At 35.3% G+C, this 24,815-nt stretch overlaps 1 protein-coding gene across 3 annotated transcripts; it reads left to right on the top strand.

Moving 5' to 3' along the window:
- The first annotated feature begins 1,669 nt into the window (after positions 1–1,669).
- LOC117327019 (glucose dehydrogenase [FAD, quinone]-like) lies at positions 1,670–24,599 on the top strand. 3 transcript variants are annotated; one of them, XM_033883830.1, is made up of 12 exons: positions 1,670–1,823; positions 2,949–3,090; positions 13,974–14,182; positions 14,835–15,024; positions 17,450–17,578; positions 18,723–18,844; positions 19,415–19,582; positions 20,166–20,316; positions 21,983–22,143; positions 22,511–22,688; positions 23,230–23,458; positions 24,299–24,599. In XM_033883830.1, the coding sequence occupies exons 2-12, from the start codon at positions 2,964–2,966 to the stop codon at positions 24,471–24,473; spliced, it is 1,839 nt and encodes a 612-aa protein (XP_033739721.1). In that variant the 5' UTR covers positions 1,670–1,823; positions 2,949–2,963; the 3' UTR covers positions 24,474–24,599. The 3 variants fall into 3 exon arrangements, with proteins under 3 accessions (XP_033739721.1, XP_033739719.1, XP_033739720.1); XM_033883828.1 differs by having other exon boundaries at positions 2,931–3,090; XM_033883829.1 differs by lacking the exon at positions 1,670–1,823 and adding an exon at positions 1,928–1,946 and having other exon boundaries at positions 2,931–3,090.
- The last annotated feature ends 216 nt before the right edge of the window (positions 24,600–24,815 follow it).

Below are 24,815 nucleotides of genomic sequence, written 5' to 3'. Positions count from 1 at the left end.
TTAATTGAAGACATTAGTAAGCAGGTTTTAAGATTTAAAAATTCCCAAAAATTATTGGAAAAGTTAATATTTCTTATTCATTATTCTTGGTCCTGTAATAATTTTTTTCTTTAAATTTAGATACAAATAACTTTAAATATCTTGCTGAAAATGCTGTTGTAGTAAACCTTGCATTGGTATGTACAGCAAATGTACATCTATATTCTGTATTCCAAGTGCCGTAAGTTAAATAAAAATTCAATATTGTATTTGTTATATATCAGATAATAAATGTTATTTTCAATAATAATTTGTTTCTTTTTCTTTTAAAAGTCAATATATACAATTTATGTCTTGCCAAATTTCCATTTGGGCATTTGGGAAAACTGGAGAGTGATAGCACAACAATTACATCACATGTGATCAGTTAATCTACAGATTGTTCAACACCATGGTCATCCCCATCGATGAAAAAATGAACTAAGCTACACATTTAATTCTGACAACACATCCTTTTAATGAAGGGAAGTGGGGTCAATTTTCATTCTGTAAATATTTTGCGGCCCACTTTGACGCTCGCGTCAATAATGTTTCTTGTTATTAATGTATTAACGATATTAAAGGACAGTGATAAAAGAAAATGGCGTTTGACCTTAGGTGACCTTAGATATCACATTATACTGTTATAAGAAGTGTATATAAAATGTATACAAATATACGTTCAATAAGATATGCCTATAACATCTGTACAATTTATCGACGTTGATTGATGATTTGACCAGTGACCCAGATAATGACATTTCGTATAACTTTACACTGTTTTGAATTATGCATATAAAATGTTTACGATATTGATCGGCATTGACTTATAATTTGACCTTTGACTTTTGGTGACCCATATAATGACTTTTGAAAAAGAACTTAACACTGTTACAAGATATTCATGTAACATGTACACATTATTGATCGACATTGATTAACAATTTGACCTGTGACATTTGGTGACCCGTATAATGACCTTTGCTATAACTTATCAATGTTAAAAGATATTGATATACGAGCACATGATATTAATCGACATTGATAAACAATTAGACCTTTGACCTTTGATGACCAGTATTACGACATTTGATGAAACTTATCACTGTTATTAGATATCCATAACATATACACGATATTGATCGGCATTGATAAACAATTTGACTTTTGATCCTTGGTGACTCAGATACTGACATTTCGTTTAACTCATTAACGTTATAAGATATGTATATGAAATTAATTTATTAAGAATTTGACCTGTGATTGTTGGTGACCCATATATTGACCTTAGTGAGTGAGTGAGTGAGTGAGTGAGTGAGTGAGTGAGTGAGTGAGTGAGTGAGTGAGTGAGTGGGTGACAGAAAAAGAAAAATCTTGAATAAAACACTGCAATATGCAATCAAACCATATGACGATGCCTATCACTAATGTGTAAATGAAATTCTTTAATTAGCAAACGAAATGAATCCATGGCACTTTTGTTTTATGAGTTTATGATGAACTGTAAATATAGATAAATATACCACAGTGAATAGAACATACATCAATCTGTCAACAGCCATATCTCCTATAGTACAATGTTTAAACAAGTTGCCCACGCTTGGATAACCCTCAATACTCACACATACACACACACAAACACACAAACGAGTTCCCTATCAAATTTCTATCAGAGTACATGTCATAATGTAGGGCGTTCGTTGGCAATGCAAGCGGGTGGGTAAAGTCATAGAAGTAGAATCACGTATGTTGGATATAGTGCACTATATATCATTCAAACGCAGAGCACCAGAGAGGACGCCAAGGTAGGTAACTGTTGCCAGTGTTCATAGATGGCGGAATGTATTGTTAACACTCTCTACATGTTTGCGTAGTCGAAACCTAGCAGAAAGGCGGAGTCATGAATCAGCTACATTTTATCTAACTAAGTGTGCATGAGTGTTTATTGATAACTTTTATCACCATGGTTACGTTGTATATTGGTATATGTTATTATGTTGTTCCCTTTCGAAGACACCTGCTACAGCAAGTTTTAATGTCTTGCGCTAGGTCACAAGTTATATATGTATTTGTAAAAGCCTTTTTTTTATATGAGTTACCCTTGTTGTTTAATGTTTCCTTTCTTAAGTATAGCCCTAGTGATCATTGACATGAATTTGATATGGCAATCATTACATTTACAGCTCATAACACATGTGTACACACATGTAATCGTCATATATCTATACACGTGTTATCGTCATATCAACTGGAGAATGTTTGCTTAGAAATATTCAACTACTCATGCGTGCAAAGTCCTAAGTAATACTCTCCTATGTGAAACACTCGATACGTTGATGTGTTGACCTGTTCACCGAATACTTTAGACAAGGAAGCATTAACCGAAATTTAATAGTCCAAATACCTTGCTCTGATCTGGTCAACCTTGACCTCACCTTCAGCTAACGGACACTGAAAAGCAAAATAAAGTGTATTTAATCATGTACTCTGTTTAACAATAAACATTTAACAGCCACTATGCAATGAAATTCAAATCAAACTTCTGGTAGTGCTAAACGCCGTTTCATATTATGGAACTAAGATAAAACTGAGAAAGAAATGTCAAAATTTAGCTGGAAAGGTGAAAATCTAGCCCAATCGTTCAATAAAATTTCTAAGTTATACAATTGATGCAGATTAGGGCAAACCTCGGGGACGAAAGTATATCAGCAATTACTCCTACCCATAATATATTGGAACCGATATAAAACTCAGGTAATCATCAATGGAATATGGATAAAATAGAAAAGAAAAACCAGTATGTTTCAAGATAGTTTGCCTTCCATTAGCTAAGCAGATCCATATTGTTTTGTTGCAGTACTTCTTCTAACAAGATCGGGAACTGCAGCCAAATTTTACGTTCATCTTTTCAGATTATATCGTGTTAACAGATCATTTGTCCAACCATGGCCCGGATATCTACTGCAGTAGTGGTGGCGGCTGTGGCTACTGTGATCTACTTGTACATAAGATCTAATCAGAAGTCTGATTTGTCCACCGTGACCCTTAACAAGACATACGACTACATTATTGGTAAGTAGAACACCGTCTATGATACATACTAATGTATAATGGCAACATTAATGGTAATCGCACATACCACTACATTATTGATAACCACACATACCACTACATTATAGATAACCACACATACCACTACATTATAGGTAACCACACATACCACTACATTATAGGTGACCATACATACCACTACATTATAGGTGAACCACACATACCACTACATTATAGGTAACCACACATACCACTACGTTATAGGTAACCACACATACCACTACATTATAGGTAACCACACATACCACTACATTATAGGTAACCACACATACCACTACATTATAGGTAACCACACATACCACTACATCATAGGTAACCACACATACCACTACATTATAGGTAACCACACATACCACTACATTATTGATAACCACACATACCACTACATTATAGGTAACCACACATACCACTACATTATAGGTAACCACACATACCACTACATTATATATAACCACACACACCACTACATCATAGGTAACCACACATACCACTACATTATAGATAACCACACATACCACTACATTATAGATAACTACACATACCACTACATTATATATAACCACACATACCACTACATTATAGGTAACCACACATACCACTACATTATAGGTAACCACACATACCACTACATTATAGATAACTACACATACCACTACATTATAGATAACCACACATACCACTACATTATACGTAACCACACATACCACTACGTTATATATAACCACACATACCACTACATTATAGGTAACCACATATACCACTACATTATACGTAACCACACACACCACTACGTTATATATAACCACACATACCACTACATTATAGGTAACCACACATACCACTACATTATACGTAACCACACACACCACTACGTTATATATAACCACACATACCACTTCATTATAGGTAACCACACATACTACTAAAATATAGATAACCACACATATCACTACATTATAGGTAACTACACATAACACTACATTATAGGGAACCACACATACCACTACATTATAGGTAACCACACATACCACTACATTATAGGTAACCACACATACCACTACATTATAGGTTACCATACATACCACTACATTATAGGTAACCACACATACCACTACATTACAGGTAAACTTACGTACCATTACATTATAGATAACCACACATACCACTACCTTATAGGTAACCACACATACCACTACATTATAGGTAACCACATATACCACTACAGTATAGGTAACCACATATACCACTACATTATAGGTAACCACACATACCACTACATTATAGGTAACCACACATACCACTACATTATAGGTAACCACACATACCACTACAGTATAGGTAACCACACATACCACTACGTTATATATAACCACACATATTACTACATTATAGGGAACCACACATACCACTACATTATAGGTAACCACATATACTACTAAAATATAGATAACCACACATACCACTACAGTATAGGTAACCACACATACCACTACATTATATATAACCACACATACCACTACATTATAGGTAACCACACATACCACTACATTATAGGTAACCACACATACCACTACATTATAGGTAACCACACATACCACGACATTATAGGTTACCATACATACCACTACATTATAGGTTACCATACATACCACTACATTATAGGTAACCACACAAACCATTACATTATAGGTAACCACACATATCACTACATTATAGGTAACCACACATACTACTACATCATAGGTAACCACAAATACCACTACATTATTGATAACCACACAAACCACTACATTATAGGTAACCACACATACCACTACATTATAGGTAACCACACATATTACTACATTATAGATAACCACACATATTACTACATTATAGGGAACCACACATACCACTACAATATAGGTAACCACACATACCACTACATTATAGGTAACCACACATACCACTACATCATAGATAACCACACATACCACTACATTATAGGGAACCACACATACCACTACATTATAGGTAACCACACATACTACTACATTATAGGTAACCACAAATACCACTACATTATAGATAACCACACATATTACTACATTATAGGGAACCACACATACCACTACAATATAGGTAACCACACATACCACTACATTATAGGTAACCACACATACCACTACATCATAGATAACCACATATACCACTACATTATAGGTAACCACACATACCACTACATCATAGATAACCACACATACCACTACATTATAGGTTACCACACATACCACTACATTATAGGTAACCACACATACCACTACATTATAGATAACCACACATACCACTACATTATACGTAACCACACATACCATTACATTATAGGTAACTACACATACCACTACATTATAGGTAACCACACATACCACTACATTATAGGTAACCACACATACCACTACATTATAGGTAACAAAACATACCACTACATTATAGGTAACCACACATACCACTACATTATAGATAACCACATATACCACTACATTATAGGTAACCACACATACCACTACATTATAGATAACCACACATACCACTACATTATAGGTAACCATACATACCACTACATTATAGGTAACCATACATACCACTACATTATAGGTAACCACACATACCACTACATTATAGATAACCATACATACCACTACATTATAGGTAACCACACATACCACTACATTATAGGTAACCACACATACCACTACATTATAGGTAACCACACATACCACTACATTATAGGTAACCACACATACCACTACATTATAGGTAACCACACATACCACTACATTATAGGTGACCACACATACCACAACATTATAGGTAACCACACATACCACTACATTGTAGGTGACCACACATACCACTTCATTATATATAACCACACATACCACTACATTATAGGTAACCATACATACCATTACATTATAGGTAACCACACACACCACTACATTATAGGTAACCATACATACCATTACATTATAGGTAACCACACATACCACTACATTATAGGTAACCACACATACCACAACATTATAGGTAACTACACACACCACTACATTATAGGTAACCATACATACCATTACATTATAGGTAACCACACATACCATTACATTATAGGTAACCACACACACCACTACATTATAGGTAACCATACATACCATTACATTATAGGTAACCACACATACCACTACATTATAGGTAACCACACATACCACTACATTATAGGTAACCACACATACCACTACATTACAGGTAACCACACAAACCATTACATTATAGATAACCACACATACCACTACATTATAGGTAACCACACATACCACTACATTATAGATAACCACACATACCACTACATTACAGGTAACCACACAAACCACTACATTATAGGTAACCACACATACCACTACATTATAGGTAACCACACATACCATTACATTATAGGTAACCACACATACCACTACATTATAGGTAACCACACATACCACTACATTACAGGTAACCACACATACCACTACATCATAGGTAACCACACATACCACTACATTATAGGTAACCATACATACCACTACATTATAGGTAACCATACATACCACTACATTATAGTTAACCACACATACCACTACATTATAGGTAACCACACATATTACTACATTATAGGTAACCACACATACCACTACATTATAGGTAACCATACATACCACTACATTATAGGTAACCATACATACCACTACATTATAGTTAACCACACATACCACTACATTATAGGTAACCACACATACCACTACATTATAGGTAACCACACACACCACTACATTATAGGTAACCACACATACCATTACATTACAGGTAACCACACATACCACTACATTATAGGTAACCACACATACCACTACATTATAGGTAACCACACATACCACTACATTATAGGTAACCACACATACCACTACATTATAGATAACCATACATACCACTACATTATAAGTAACCACACATACCATTACATTATAGGTAACCACACACACCACTACATTATAGGTAACCATACATACCATTACATTATAGGTAACCACACATACCACTACATTATAGGTAACCACACATACCACTACATCATAGGTAACCACACATACCACTACATTATAGGTAACCACACATACCACTACATTATTGATAACCACACATACCACTACATTATAGGTAACCACACATACCACTACATTATAGGTAACCACACATACCACTACATTATATGTAACCACACATACCACTACATTATAGGTAACCACACATACCACTACATTACAGGTAAGTATACATACCACTACATTACAGGTAACCACACATACCACTACATTACAGGTAACCACACATAACACTACATTATATATAACCACACATACCACTACATTATAGGTAACCACACATACCACTACATTATAGGTAACCACACATACCACTACATTATATGTAACCCCACATACCACTACATTATATATAACCACACATACCACTACATTATAGGTAACCACACATACCACTACATTATAGGTAACCACACATACCACTACATTATAGGTAACCACACATACCACTACATTATGGGTAACCACACATACCATTACATTACAGGTAACCACACATACCACTACAGTAATGGTAACCGCGCATACCACTACATTATAGGTTACCATACATACCACTACACTAAAGGTAGTCACACATACCACTACATTATAGGTTACCATACATACCACTACATTACAGGTAAACTTACATACCATTACATTATAGGTAACCACACATACCACTACATTATAGGTAACTACACATACCACTACATTATAGGTAACCACACATACCACTACATTATAGGTAACCACACATACCACTACATTATAGGTAACTACACATACCACTACATTATAGTTAACTACACATACCACTACATTATAGGTAAGTATACATACCACTACATTATTGATAACCACACACACCACTACATTATAGGTAACCACACATACCACTACATTATAGGTAACCACACATACCACTACATTATAGGTAACCACACATACCACTACATTATAGGTTACCATACATACCACTACATTATAGGTAACCACACATACCACTACATTATAGGTAACCACACATACCATTACATTATATATAACCACAAATAACAATACATTATAGGTAATCACACATACCACTACATTATAGGTAACCATACATACCACTACATTAAAGATAACCACAAATAACAATACATTATAGGTAACCATACATACTACTACATTATATATAACCACACATACCATTACATTATAGGTAACCATACATACCACTAAATTATAGGTAACCACACATACCACTACATTATAGGTAACTACACATACCACTACATTATAGGTAACTACACATACTACTACATTATAGGTAAGTATACATACCACTATATTATTGTTAACCACACACACCACTACATTATAGGTAACCACACACACCACTACATTATAGGTAACCACAAATACCACTACATTATTGATAACCACACATACCACTACATTATATATTACCACACATATACTACTACTACATTATAGGTAACCACACATACCACTACATTATAGGTAACCACACATACCACTACATTATAGGTAACCACACATACCACTACATTATAGGTAAACACACATACCACTACATTATAGGTAACCACACATACCACTACATTATATATAACCACACATACCACTACATTATATATTACCACACATTTACTACTACATTATATATAACCACACATACCACTACATTATAGGTAACCACACACACCACTACATTATAGGTAACCATACATACCATTACATTATAGGTAACCATACATACCACTACATTATAGGTAACCACACATACCACTACATTATAGGTAACCACACATACCACTACATTATAGGTAACCATACATACCATTACATTATAGGTAACCATACATACCACTACATTATAGGTAACTACACATACCACTACATTATAGGTAACTACACATACCACTACATTATAGGTAACCACATATACCACTACATTATAGGTAACCACACATACCACTACATTATAGGTAACCACACATACCACTACATTATAGGTAACCACACATACCACTACATTATGGGTAACCACACATACCATTACATTACAGGTAACCACACATACCACTACAGTAATGGTAACCGCACATACCACTACATTATAGGTTACCATACATACCACTACACTAAAGGTAGTCACACATACCACTACATTATAGGTTACCATACATACCACTACATTACAGGTAAACTTACATACCATTACATTATAGGTAACCACATATACCACTACATTATAGGTAACTACACATACCACTACATTATAGGTAACCACACATACCACTACATTATAGGTAACCACACATACCACTACATTATAGGTAACTACACATACCACTACATTATAGTTAACTACACATACCACTACATTATAGGTAAGTATACATACCACTACATTATTGATAACCACACACACCACTACATTATAGGTAACCACACATACCACTACATTATAGGTAACCACACATACCACTACATTATAGGTAACCACACATACCACTACATTATAGGTAACCACACATACCACTACATTATAGGTAACCATACATACCATTACATTATAGGTAACCATACATACCACTACATTATAGGTAACTACACATACCACTACATTATAGGTAACTACACATACCACTACATTATAGGTAACCACATATACCACTACATTATAGGTAACCACACATACCACTACATTATAGGTAACCACACATACCACTACATTATAGGTAACCATACATACCACTACATTATAGTTAACCACACATACCACTACATTATAGGTAACCACACATACCACTACATTATAGGTAACCACACATACCACTACATTATAGGTAACCACACATACCACTACATTATAGGTAACCATACATACCACTACATTATAGGTAACCACACATACCACTACATTATAGGTAACCACACATACCACTACATTATAGGTAACCACACATACCACTACATTATAGGTAACCACACATACCACTACATTATAGGTAACCACACATACCACTACATTATAGGTAACCACATATACCACTACATTATAGGTAACTACACATACCACTACATTATAGGTAACCACACATACCACTACATTATAGGTAACCACACATACCACTACATTATAGGTAACCACACATACCACTACATTATAGGTAACCACACATACCACTACATTATAGGTAACCACACATACCACTACATTATAGGTAACCACACATACCACTACATTATAGGTAACCACACATACCACTACATTATAGGTAACCACACATACCACTACATTATGGGTAACCACACATACCATTACATTACAGGTAACCACACATACCACTACAGTAATGGTAACCGCACATACCACTACATTATAGGTTACCATACATACCACTACACTAAAGGTAGTCACACATACCACTACATTATAGGTTACCATACATACCACTACATTACAGGTAAACTTACATACCATTACATTATAGGTAACCACATATACCACTACATTATAGGTAACTACACATACCACTACATTATAGGTAACCACACATACCACTACATTATAGGTAACCACACATACCACTACATTATAGGTAACTACACATACCACTACATTATAGTTAACTACACATACCACTACATTATAGGTAAGTATACATACCACTACATTATTGATAACCACACACACCACTACATTATAGGTAACCACACATACCACTACATTATAGGTAACCACACATACCACTACATTATAGGTAACCACACATACCACTACATTATAGGTAACCACACATACCACTACATTATAGGTTACCATACACACCACTACATTATAGGTAACCACACATACCACTACATTATAGGTAACCACACATACCATTACATTATATATAACCACAAATAACAATACATTATAGGTAATCACACATACCACTACATTATAGGTAACCATACATACCACTACATTAAAGATAACCACAAATAACAATACATTATAGGTAACCATACATACTACTACATTATATATAACCACACATACCATTACATTATAGGTAACCACACACCCCACTATATTATATATAACCATACATACCATTACATTATAGGTAACCACACACCCCACTACATTATATTTAAGCAATAAACTGCCTAGATGCGGCAGACCTACTGGTATAACTGCCACATGTGTCACAGACAAACTGAATGGTGCGCGCTAGCGCACCATGATTGTTTGTCTGTGACACATGTGGCAGTTATACCAGTAGGTCTGCCGCATCTAGGCAGTTTATCGCTTATATTTACGTTCTATTAATGAATCGCAAAAATAAAAAAAATATGAAAAAAATCTTCCAAAATTCAAATTTCCCGCTTTCTACCGTCAGGGCAACTTCAGTTATACTCTCATAGATGAAGCTGCTTTTGGTAGGGATTTACTAGTAATGTATAAGGGCATTGCCACACCAAATGTAAATATATAACCATACATACCACTACATTATAGATAACCACAAATAACAATACATTATAGGTAACCATACATACTACTACATTATATATAACCACACATACCACTACAGTACAGGTAAACTTACATACCACTACATTATTGATAACCACACATACCACTACATTATAGGTAACCACACATACCACTACATTATATATAACCACGCATACTACTACATCATATATAACCACACATACCACTACATTACAGGTAACCACACATACCACTACATTACAGGTAAGTATACATACCACTACATTACAGGTAACCACACATACCACTACATTACAGGTAACTACACATACCACTACATTACAGGTAACCACACATACCACTACATTACAGGTAACTACACATACCACTACATTACAGGTAACCACACATACCACTACATTATAGGTAACTACACATACCACTACATTACAGGTAACCACACATACCACTACATTATATATAACCACACATGCCACTACATTATAGGTAACTACACATACCACTACATTACAGGTAACCACACATACCACTACATTACAGGTAACCACACATACTACTACATTATATATAACCACACATGCCACTACATTACAGGTAACCACACATACCACTACATTATATATAACCACACATACCACTACATTATAGGTAACCATACATACCATTACATTATAGGTAACCATACATACCACTACATTACAGGTAACCATACATACCACTACATTACAGGTGACCACACATACCACTACATTACAGGTAACTACACATACCACTACATTATAGGTAACCACACATACCACTACATTACAGGTAACTACACATACCACTACATTATAGATAACCACACATACCACTACATTATAGATAACCACACATACCACTACATTATAGGTAACCACACATACCACTACATTACAGGTAACTACACATACCACTACATTATAGATAACCACACATACCACTACATTATAGGTAACCATACATACCACTACATTATAGGTAACCACACATACCACTACATTATAGGTAACCACACATACCACTACATTATAGATAACCATACATACCACTACATTATAGGTAACCACACATACCACTACATTATAGGTAACCATACATACCACTACATTATAGATAACCATACATACCACTACATTATAGGTAACCACACATACCACTACATTATAGGTAACTACACATACCACTAAATTATAGGTAACCACACATACCACTACATTATAGGTAAAAACACATACCACTAAATTATAGGTAACCACACATACCACTACATTATAGGTAAAAACACATACCACTACATTATAGGTAACCACACATACCACTACATTATAGGTAACCACACATACCACTACATTATAGGTAACCACACATACCATTACATTATAAGTAACCACACACACCACTACATTACAGGTAACCATACATACCATTACATTATAGGTAACCATACATACCACTACATTATAGGTAACTACACATACCACTACATTATAGGTAACTACACATACCACTACATTACAGGTAACTACACATACCACTACATTATAGGTAACCACACATATCACTACATTATAGGTAACCATACATACCACTACATTATAGGTAACTACACATACCACTACATTATAGGTAACTACACATACCACTACATTATAGGTAACTACACATACCACTACATTATAGGTAACTACACATACCACTACATTATAGGTAACTACACATACCACTGCAGTATAAATTAATATTCTAGCTACCATATTGCAATGAATTATAGAAGTTTGTGATATAATAAGTTGTTTACGCAGGGTTGTTTTACCGTAATACAGATATATTTGATCAATCAAAGCTCTAATGATAAAAAGCGCTATTGCAATTTTTGCACTTCCTATCTAGATTTTGACAGTTTTTAGCTGTTTCAAGTTCAGTTGCGTCCAATAATCACGTGAAGCCTCTAGAATCAATGATCATTGCGTCCTTGCTGGACGAAATAGCTGTATGGTGCAGTTTAATTCGATGACTCTTCTCTATCTAACTCTCAAATTTTGTTGAAAGGTGCTGACATCTTACTTGCCTTTTGTACAATGCATTATAATCCTATTATTCGCTTAATGATGTAACTCCTGACTCCCCTCCCCCTTTTTGTGAAGTTGGTGCTGGATCCACGGGTTCTGTAGTGGCTAACCGACTCTCCGAGGACAGAGGCAGCAGTGTGCTACTTCTAGAGGCTGGAGGTGAGGAGGAGGAGAACCCCCTGATCTCTGTTCCTTTGGCTGCTCTCGACACACAAAAATCAGAACAGGATTGGATGTACTTTACAGAACCACAAAACAACGCATGTTTAGGTTTGAATGAAAATGTAAGTATAAGTCATCACAGTAAATAGTGTGAAGATTGTTTCGTCCTTGTAGGGCTCATCAATTATGCTAAAGGCTTAGGGTTTTGATTAAAATGAAATAACCTGGGTTATTCATTAAAGCTAGTTTTCGGTATGGACTAGTTTATCGTGATATATATAGATGGAGCGAACATCCGTCAATTTTAAATTCCGCAAATATCAATTTTATAAATAATTACTATCAATACCGAAATAACCAATATATAATCCAAGTGAATTAAAACTTTGGTATTTTTGAAGTACCTATAAACTCTTTAAAATGCAAAAATGGTATTCTTTATCGGATGGTGTCCACTGAATAAACACTCGAGTACTGTTATCGGTATAAAGTTCGTCTCACATTTTATAATACTATATTAAACACTAGAATTAGGCCACAAATTATATATTCCATTTCCGGACAGTAATAGTTTACCCCAAAAAGTAACGCTAAAACCAAATATTTGAACCCTAGTACTCTTCTATAGGAGTGATACCTTTCAACATATGCACCAAAAACGCAATTTAGAAGCCGACGCCGGGGCGATAAAATTAGCTTTCCTTCTCTCCGAGAGACAAGCTAAAATAGGATTAAAACAATGCATTAAATAATCATTTTGTTTATTTCAACTAGAGGAGTTACTGGCCACGTGGGCACGTGCTTGGAGGAAGTAGTGGACTGAACTGGATGGTATACATGAGAGGAAATCGACATGATTACGACAGCTGGGCGAATGAGGGATGTGAAGGATGGAGCTATAAAGATGTTCTCCCATATTTCATTAAGTCAGAAAATGTCGAGATCTCTGAGTTCAAAACATCTAGTAAGTTAGATTATTGTCAACTTGAAAGCAATTTCATTAGAGGAAAAAATTATTGACGGATAAAATAATTCATATTAACGGATAAAGTTCTTCGTATTGACGGATAAAGTACGTATTGACGGATAAAGTACGTATTGGCGGGTACAGTACTTCATATTAACGGATAAAGTGCATCGTATTGGCGGGTAAAGTACTTCGTATTAACGGATAAAGACTTCGTATTGACGGATAAAGTACTTAGCATTGACGGATAAAGTACTTAGTATTGACGGATAAAGTACTTAGTATTGACGAATAAAGTGCATCGTATTAACGGATAAAGTGCTTAGTATTGACGGATAAAGTACGTATTGACGGATAAAGTACTTCGTATTGACGGATAAAGCACTTCGTATTGACGGATAAAGTACTTCGTATTGACGAATAAAGTACTTAGTATTGACGGATAAAGTACTTAGTATTGACGGATAAAGTACTTAGTATTGACGGATAAAGTGCTTAGTATTGACGGATAAAGTACGTATTGACGGATAAAGTACTTCGTATTGACGGATAAAGTACTTCGTATTGACGAATAAAGTACTTCGTATTGACGAATAAAGTACTTCGTATTGACGGATAAAGTACTTCGTATTGACGAATAAAGTACGTATTGACGGATAAAGCACTTCGTATTGACGAATAAAGTGCTTAGTATTGACGGATAAAGTACGTATTGACGGATAAAGTACTTCGTATTGACGGATAAAGTACTTCGTATTGACGAATAAAGTACTATTGACGGATAAAGTACTTCGTATTGACGGATAAAGTACTTCGTATTGACGGATAAAGTACTTCATATTGACGAATAAAGTACGTATTGACGGATAAAGCACTTCGTATTAACGAATAAAGTACTTAGTATTGACGGATAAAGTACTATTGACGGATAAAGTACTTCGTATTGACGGATAAAGTACTTCGTATTGACGAATAAAGTACGTATTGACGGATAAAGCACTTCGTATTGACGAATAAAGTACTTAGTATTGACGGATAAAGCACTTCGTATTGACGGATAAAATACTTCTTTTGACGCATAAAGTACGTAATGACAGATAAAGTACTTCGTATTGACGGATAAAACACTTCGTATTCACGGATAAAGTACGTATTGACGGATAAAGTACTTCGTATTGACGGATAAAGTACTTCGTATTGTCGGACAAAGTACTTCGTACTGTCGGATAAAGTACTTTGTATTCACGGATAAAGTACTTCGTATTGACGAATAAAGCACTTTGTATTCACGGATAAAGTACTTCGTATTGACGGATAAAGTACTTCGTATTGACGGATAAAGTACTATTGACGAATAAAGCACTTTGTATTGACGGATAAAGTACTTCGTATTGTCGGACAAAGTACTTCGTATTGTCGGATAAAGTACTTTGTATTCACGGATAAAGAACTTCGTATTGACGAATAAAGCACTTTGTATTGACGGATAAAGTACTTCGTATTGTCGGACAAAGTAATTCCTATTGATGGATAAAATACTTCGTATTGTCGGACAAAGTAATTCCTATTGACGGATAAAGTACTTCGTATTGTCGGACAAAGTAATTCCTATTGATGGATAAAGTACGTATTGACGGATAAAGTACTTCGTATTGTCGGACAAAGTAATTCCTATTGATGGATAAAGTACGTATTGACGGATAAAGTACTTCGTATTGACGGATAAAGTATTCGATTATGACATATCTTATCAAATAATAAAGGAGGTAGCCCTTGCTGTGTGATAAGAAAAACTTTATACGCACTTCCGTGATTGCAACAAAACGGACTTTTCCTGTTTCTACCACAATAGGAGGGTGTTATTCAACTCCCTAGGCATGATATAACCATTGCAACTGTTGAATAATATTCAGTTTATACAACACGTGGCATAAACTCTAAATGCGTTTTGATTGGTTTACACATTAAACTTTGACCGGGATTAATTTTGATCACGTGGTTTAATGTGTTTTGATTAGCTAAGACTTTAAGGCCGCTTCAGGAGATCCCTGAAATGATAACGCACAAGAAATAGCTCGCAGTTGTTTTTGTCATATCTTTAAATATATTTATACAGTTCTATCATCAATTCACTGCTTTGAAAAGAATAAACTTGTTGATTATTTCTGATGATTTGTAATAAATTGTAATATTTTCATGCATATTCGAAAATGTCAGTTTTGCATATTTTTTAGTGGCCTTTAGGTCATATCATTACACCCCACCTGTTATTGAAAAAGAACACGTGTTGACTCGTGGTTGTTGTATATGTTTTTGTAACCATTCAAACATAGCAAACGAGAGTTAAAGAAGAACCACTCGTGGTAAAATCTTTTTATATTAGAACGGTTTGGCGTTCAATGTTTTTTTTCGATCTTCTCAGACTATCACGGGAAGAGCGGGCCTCTGTATGTTATCGGTCCAACACCGACCATACTACAGGAAAAATATATCAAGGCGGGCCAGCATCTAGGATATAACTTTGTGGACTGTAACGGAGAGGACCAAATAGGTAACATAAAAGAACAATTAAAACAAGATATAATTAACTAAGTTAACTAAATTAACTATTATCAAGTGATTGATTACGCAACAGTGTCGGTAGTGTCATACTGCACATACGATGGATGATTGATATGTTGTGAGCCTCGTACTGAAGGAGGTACTCAAGGGTATTATTTTTAAGTCCTACTATACTCTGACTATATGGGCCGTGTACCCAAGGACTAGTCTCATTTGGTTAGTTTATATCGACGAGGTAGCACTCGAAAGTAAACAATACAAGCGGCTTTTGAAAAAATGGACAAAATCGGTTAGGGTGTGAAATAATATGTCATTACCATGGCTGCCATTCACGATTGTGGCTTTAGATTGATTGAGCATCCGCTTTATTCACCTGATCTTGCTCCACCAAACTTTCATCATCTATTTCCAAAACTGCAAAAAGCTATTTCATGCACCCTAACCCTAATCATTACCCTAACGTGCAGTGGATGACTTTCTGAACAGCCAAGAAATGGAGTTCTATAAAAGTGGCATTGAGGCCCTTAAACACCACTGGCAAATGTGTATAGATACTGAAGGGGATTATGTTGAAAAGTAATAAAATATGTCCGGAAAAATTCCTTCAATACAAGGCTCACAACTTATCAATCAGCTCTCATACATACCAAAGAAGTATGGTCATTTTCCGTTTATTCTGACCTAGGCCATGTACAGGTAAAATATCACGTTGATTCTACAGTAACAAAATAGATCGCCATGGTCCATGGGCGAGCTGTGTGTTGTGAACGGATTATGTAGTTGGAAAGTGCCATATAGAATAAAGTTTTTATCAATAATTTTATTTTATTTTATTTTATTTTTTTTTTAAACGGTCACTGTTTGCTCTTGGTGGGATGCAACGGGCCTCCCGTATGTTATTCGATGAGGTAGTAGAAATATCCGCAGCTTATAGCGCTGCGTCACATCGGAATAACGCGGTATACGCTGCCGGTATTTCTAGCTAGGCGATTGGTTGCCGTAGATCGTGAGTTCGAGGCACGGTCAATGCATGAGTCATAGAGTTGTCTTCCTTCGTCAGTTGTGTTACTATGTTATATATAACAACAAAAAACAGCGATAATAAATCTCACATCACTTTGTTTTAATATCAGGATTTTGCAGGATACAAGCGACAATACACAAAGGTGTGCGATGGAGCACATATCAAGCCTTCCTCAAGCCTGTAATGACGAGACCAAACCTACACGTGGCCACGCGCTCCTTTGTTACCAAGGTAAAAACCGCAATGCATATTATGCATAGATAATGTTGATTTTTACGGTTTTGTCGTGTTTTTGTTTTTTTTTTTTTTTGTTTTTTCCTGTAAAATGATTTACATTATTATAATTGTCTTGCCAATTAGTTGCTTCTTAAATCTCATTAAGACAATTAGTAGTGACTTGAAAGGTATTTTGATGATATATACTTTATCAAATACCCGAACACGAATATTTTGTTAATTATTCAGATGATTTCTACATTATGACAATCCAAATACCATCAAAGTAACTTGATTGGATTCCCCTACCTTTGAAAATAGAAAACACTCGACTTTTATCCAAAACATGAAATGTTATAGGGTCACCTGCACGGCCACAATGACGTTCTCCACACACTTTCGTTTCCTTCCATGGCAGGGTCGCTTACATCTTGATTAAAACAAAAGTGATAATAATAAGGTCATAGCACGTGGTCATACTTGTTACATTCTAATATTATAATTAAAATGATAAAATCGTTTAATGCCAAAAAAATGATTTTCTCATCTGAATTTTAACGTCATTGTGTCATTATGACGTCACAGGTTATTATAGAAAACAAGAAGGCAGTGGGAGTAGAGCTGATCAGGAGAAATAAGAAAATAAGAGTGTACGCCAGGAAGGAGGTGATATTATCCGGAGGTGCAATCAACACACCCCAGTTACTGATGTTGTCGGGAATCGGACCAAAAGAACATCTTAAAGAGATGGGGGTATGTATCTCGGAGCCCCATTTCTTCTTTTTTTTCATTTTTACACACGGTTGATAGCACTACACAAAACTGCACTGCACAGCACTAGCTTACGCTATACTACGCTACACTGCAATACAATGAACAGACCAGGAAAACCCATTGTCGGGTAGTTCCTGGTTTGTTTTTTCCCCTAGAAACTGTCAGTCAAGATTTCTCCGTAAACAATGTTGTATTGACTCCCATAGACAAACTCGTTTTTTGTAATATATCCGTGTTATCCATCTTTTGATTGGTCGATATCACCTTTCTTATGATTGATAGATATCACCCTTCTTATGATTGGTCGATGTCACCCTTCTTATGATTGGTCGATATCACCCTTCTTATGATTGGTCGATATCACTCTTCTCATGATTGGTCGATATCACTCTCTCAAATAGCTCAATACTTCCGTTTTGCGAAAGATGGTCATGGATTTAAGCTCTTAAAACTTATTGCATACAGTGTATGTATAATACACCGATCTGATTATTTTAAAACAGTCATACATTTCTTTTTTCAATTCAATGTAATTATAATTCGACCTCTCTTCATGCTATAGATACCCGTGGTCGCTGACCTACCTGTAGGTAATGACCTACAGGACCACATACTTATACCTGTAGTACAGAACATCAATGTATCTGCAGCATTGACAGATCAGAAGGTCCTCAGCGTTTCAACAACACTTCAATATCTCCTGCTGAAATCAGGTACGTTTTAAACAAAAATCACATCCAACAACAAAAAAGTATCCTGAAATGTTTTAATGCGTGATTTAAATTATATTTCTGACTCTAAAGCTTTAAAAACTTTGAAACAAAAAAACAAAGATAAAACATTTTTTTTTTAAATACGGATTAAAATGAAACACTTTTTACATGCCTTGAAATATTAAATCTTATTTAGATTCTATCTTATCAAATTATATACAATATGCAATATCTTCAAAAATGATATATAATATTATTGAAGAAATAATTAACAATGATTCGCGTATTGTTGCAGGATATACAACGAGGACGAGGATATTTTGCAATTAAATTAATAACGAAGGCCGCAGGCCTGAGTTATTAATTAAATTTGCAAAATATCCGAGTCCCAGTCCAATACACGAGTCAAAGCTGAATATTTCTATTTTACCATGTACTGTTTAGTTCTAAGATCTACCTCTTCCTAATAGAAAAACGGCAAAGAAACCCCGGGAAATGTGTTGCTACATGGATGTTACAATTCATAAGAAACGATAAGGTGCAGCGTGCTAATTAATGTTCAAAAGCTGACATCAATCCCAAGTCAGTTGACGGCAACGTTACGAGAACTTTCGGGGATGTCGGCCAGAGCTCTCAAAAGGTTGCCTGTGGAAATTGACCTTACAACATATTGTTTAGCAAAGTCTGTTCTGATAAAATTTAACAATCTGGCAAAGAGCTTTATGTGTTGTAAAATACACGGTCTCCGACGTTCAAACGTTTTGGCACCGCCATGTTTGTTTTTGGAGGGGGAAAATTGTAACAGCCGTGACTCACGAGCGTGTATTATTGACACGAGCGTGGATTACTGGCAAATAACACACGTTTTTAAACCAATCAACACTTGCGTTGCAGAACAATCGTGGTAGAATAGTAAATAATGATTTTTTTTAATATACATATTGCTATTTCGACAATATACTTCAGAACTTTAGAAATGTATGGCATCGTCATTGAAATAAAAGCATCTTAGGAAAGTTTTAAATAATTCTACAATAATTGTACATGTACTATCTTGAAATGCAATACATCTTAAAACACATTTGAATAGCAGTTTTAGAAGAAAAACCGAAGGTTTATCATAAAAATAGTTTGTGTATACATAAGTATAGATACACTATATACTAAATCACTGAAGTATCAAATCCCTTTTAATTGAGGAGATTCTGACGAAGATTTGCCTACCTGGCGGCTTTTGTGATGTAGATATTCCGACTATGTCAACATTAAGATTACCTGGCGGCTGTTATGATGTAGTTACCCTTACTATGTGTACATAAAGGCTATTTTGTTGTAAATACCCTCATTATGTAAAGGTTACCTAGCTGCCTAAGTGGTTTAAATATCCTTACCATATGAACATGAAGGTTACCTGGCACCCATTGTGATGTAAATATCCTTACTATATGGACATAAATATTATCTGGCGGCTATCGTAATGTAAATATCCTTACTGTAAGGACATTACTGTTATCTGGAACCCATTTTGATGTAAGTATCCTTATTATGTAAACATTAATGTTATCTGGCGGCTGTTGTGATGTAGATATCCTTAATATGTCTACATAAAGGAAAACTGGCGACTATTGTGATGTAGATATCTTTACTGTGTAAATATTTCATTAAGGTTACCTATCGTCGACCGCATTGGAGGGAATGGGTTTTGTGTATACGGATGGATCCACCAAGGATACAGGGCGAAGTCCAGAAATACAGATTCATTTCATAAGTGCTCATGGGCTTACGGAAGAAGGAAAAGCGCATTCGCCGTTCAATTATAGGGATGATGTAAGTATGTCATGACCCCGAAAAGGATTAAAACATTTATCTTAATTAGGAAGGCATTGTTATCTTCAGGCATTGGATGAAGGCTCGAAATTTTTCGTTTATACGTCATTAGATATCAAAAGTTTCAAAGTATAGATTCGAAAAAAAAATAGTATTTATTGAAAAAGAACATGAATCTTTTGTGACGTCACTGTAAATGTTGTTATTGATGCAGACGACGAAAATGATTGACGCAGACAAGCCATACATGACGTGAACTATATAGTTTAATATTGAAATTAACAATGTAAGGTGGAAGTGTTATGCCCTAAAAAATATCGCAATAGTGTATAGATATAACTTTTATATGAAATGAAAATACTTTCAGCTTATGGATAAGATCTTTTCATACGACGTAGCCAAGGAGACGATGACATTTTTACCAACCCTTCTCCATCCTAAAAGTAAAGGAACGATCCGGCTCAAGAGCCGAGATCCTTTCGACCATCCCGCCATACAGCCGAACTACCTCCAGGAGCCAGATGACGTCAAAACACTCATATCAGGTAAGTTGGTCGTATACAAGTACTGTCTAAAGTTGCTAAATTTCACGGGGCTTATATTTCGCGGTTGCCCCAGTAAAACCTTGTTCGCAGATGTTAAACTTCGCGGAGCTAATATTTCGCAGTTGTCCCAGTAAGACCTTGTTTGCGGATGGTAAATTTCGCTCAACCACGCCTTTTGAACATTCTGCAGATAATACTTTTATGTGTTTGTATATATAAATATTCGATTTTTTATTTTCGCGGTATGTTTACCGACCGCTAATATAGGGAAATTGAATCCCGTACGAATATTACCAACTATTCAGTATTTCATGCAGGTACATGTATATACTATTTCTGGCTTTTCACTGAGACTGCCATATTCTGAAGTTTGTAAAGATATGTTATTTATTTCAATCAGCTGAAAATTGATCAGAACAATGATGTTATAGCAAACAGAATGAGTACTTGAATTGAACGGCGAGCCATCTATTGAAACCTTTGTCAATAAAATGCGACTAATATGAGTTGTAAAATTCGTTTATTCAAATTAACTCGTCAGCAATGAGAATCATAGAGAGGCTTATATCCACGCCAGTCTTGCAAGAGATTGGAATGGACCTTGACAGCAAGTCGACAATGAGCGAGGTTTGTAAACATCATACTTTCCGGTCTGATGCATTCTGGGACTGCTACATACGACATTACACTTTGACGGTGTACCATCCAACAAGTACATGCCGTATGGGGGCTATGGACGATCCGACAGCTGTAGTTGATCCCTTCCTCCGGTAGGTTCCTTTAAAGACTTATTAATAATCCTATATAGTATACAGTGTACCACATGCATGCCAAAAACAATTGATATTTATGATTAAAAATGTCGAAGGAGGACATGATTTTTTTTCAGGTTGATAATACCATGTATTGACCGAATTGTAAATCACCCAGTCAACCAGAATGTTTACCGTTTTTTCTGCGGGTCAACGATCGACCTTTTTATCGGATACCACATGGCACTATCTTATCCAATCAAAGAGTGTGAAAAGTATCACTTTATGATAGTAACTATGGGGCGCCGTTTTACTATTTATTCCCATTTGGTGATATCACCTATTCGAATAGGTGATATCACTCATTCGAATAGGTGATATCACCTAATGAAACGAATAGGTGATATCACCAATTCGAATAGGTGATCTCACTTAATGAAACGAATAGGCGATATCACCAATTCGAATAGGTGATATCACTTAAGAATATCTTTAAGTGATATCACCTATTCGAATGAGTGATATCACCTATTCGAATTGGTGATATCACCTATTCGTTTCATTAAGTGATATCACCTATTCGAATGGGTGATATCACCTATTCGAATTGGTGATATCACCTATTCGAATTGGTGATATCACCTATTCGAATAGGTGATATCACGTATTTGAAAAATGAATTGGTGATATCACCTATTCGAATAGGTGATATCACTGATTGAATAGGTGATATCACCAAATGGGAATAAATAGTAAAACGGCGCCCCATAAGTAACTATTAAAGAAATTATATACATATATAGATGTACTTTATCAGGTGTTACTGTATGACTAAACCAAAACACGGTTTACTTACAGCGTCAGGGGTATATCAGGTCTACGTGTCGCCGACGCGTCGGTGATGAGGAACGTCCCATCGGCTAACACAAACGCCGCCTGCATTATGATAGGAGAGAAGGCCGCTGACCTCATTAGAGACAAGGACACCGTCGGGAATATCAAACGAATTCTACAAAAAAGTAAAATTTCATGATCATTGTTGATCTACTTTGTAGAATAGCAAGTTGCCAAATTCATATTTCATGTTTTATTTGATAATGTATGCTTCATGAAGCATGTGTATTTGTTAATTTAAAGTATTAAAATGGTTTTTTAAATATATTGTTTTGCTTTTATCTAAAACATTTAACGACTATGAAAAACGTAAAAATATTAACTCGCCATTTAAAGGAAGCTATTGTCTTCATAGGCACCTGTTGATAAACCTAGTTATATCCATGTAATTTAGACGTAACCGCGTATTAAGTATTCTAAGTGTTTTACTGTCTCTGATATCGAGTGATTTTAGCACTAGTTTGGATGTTTTTCTGTTGTA

Source organism: Pecten maximus, chromosome 5 (assembly GCF_902652985.1).
Source record: "Pecten maximus chromosome 5, xPecMax1.1, whole genome shotgun sequence".
Lineage (NCBI taxonomy): Eukaryota > Metazoa > Mollusca > Bivalvia > Pectinida > Pectinidae > Pecten > Pecten maximus.
Note: the sequence above shows the minus strand (reverse complement) of the source record. Positions and strands in the feature narration are given on the sequence as shown.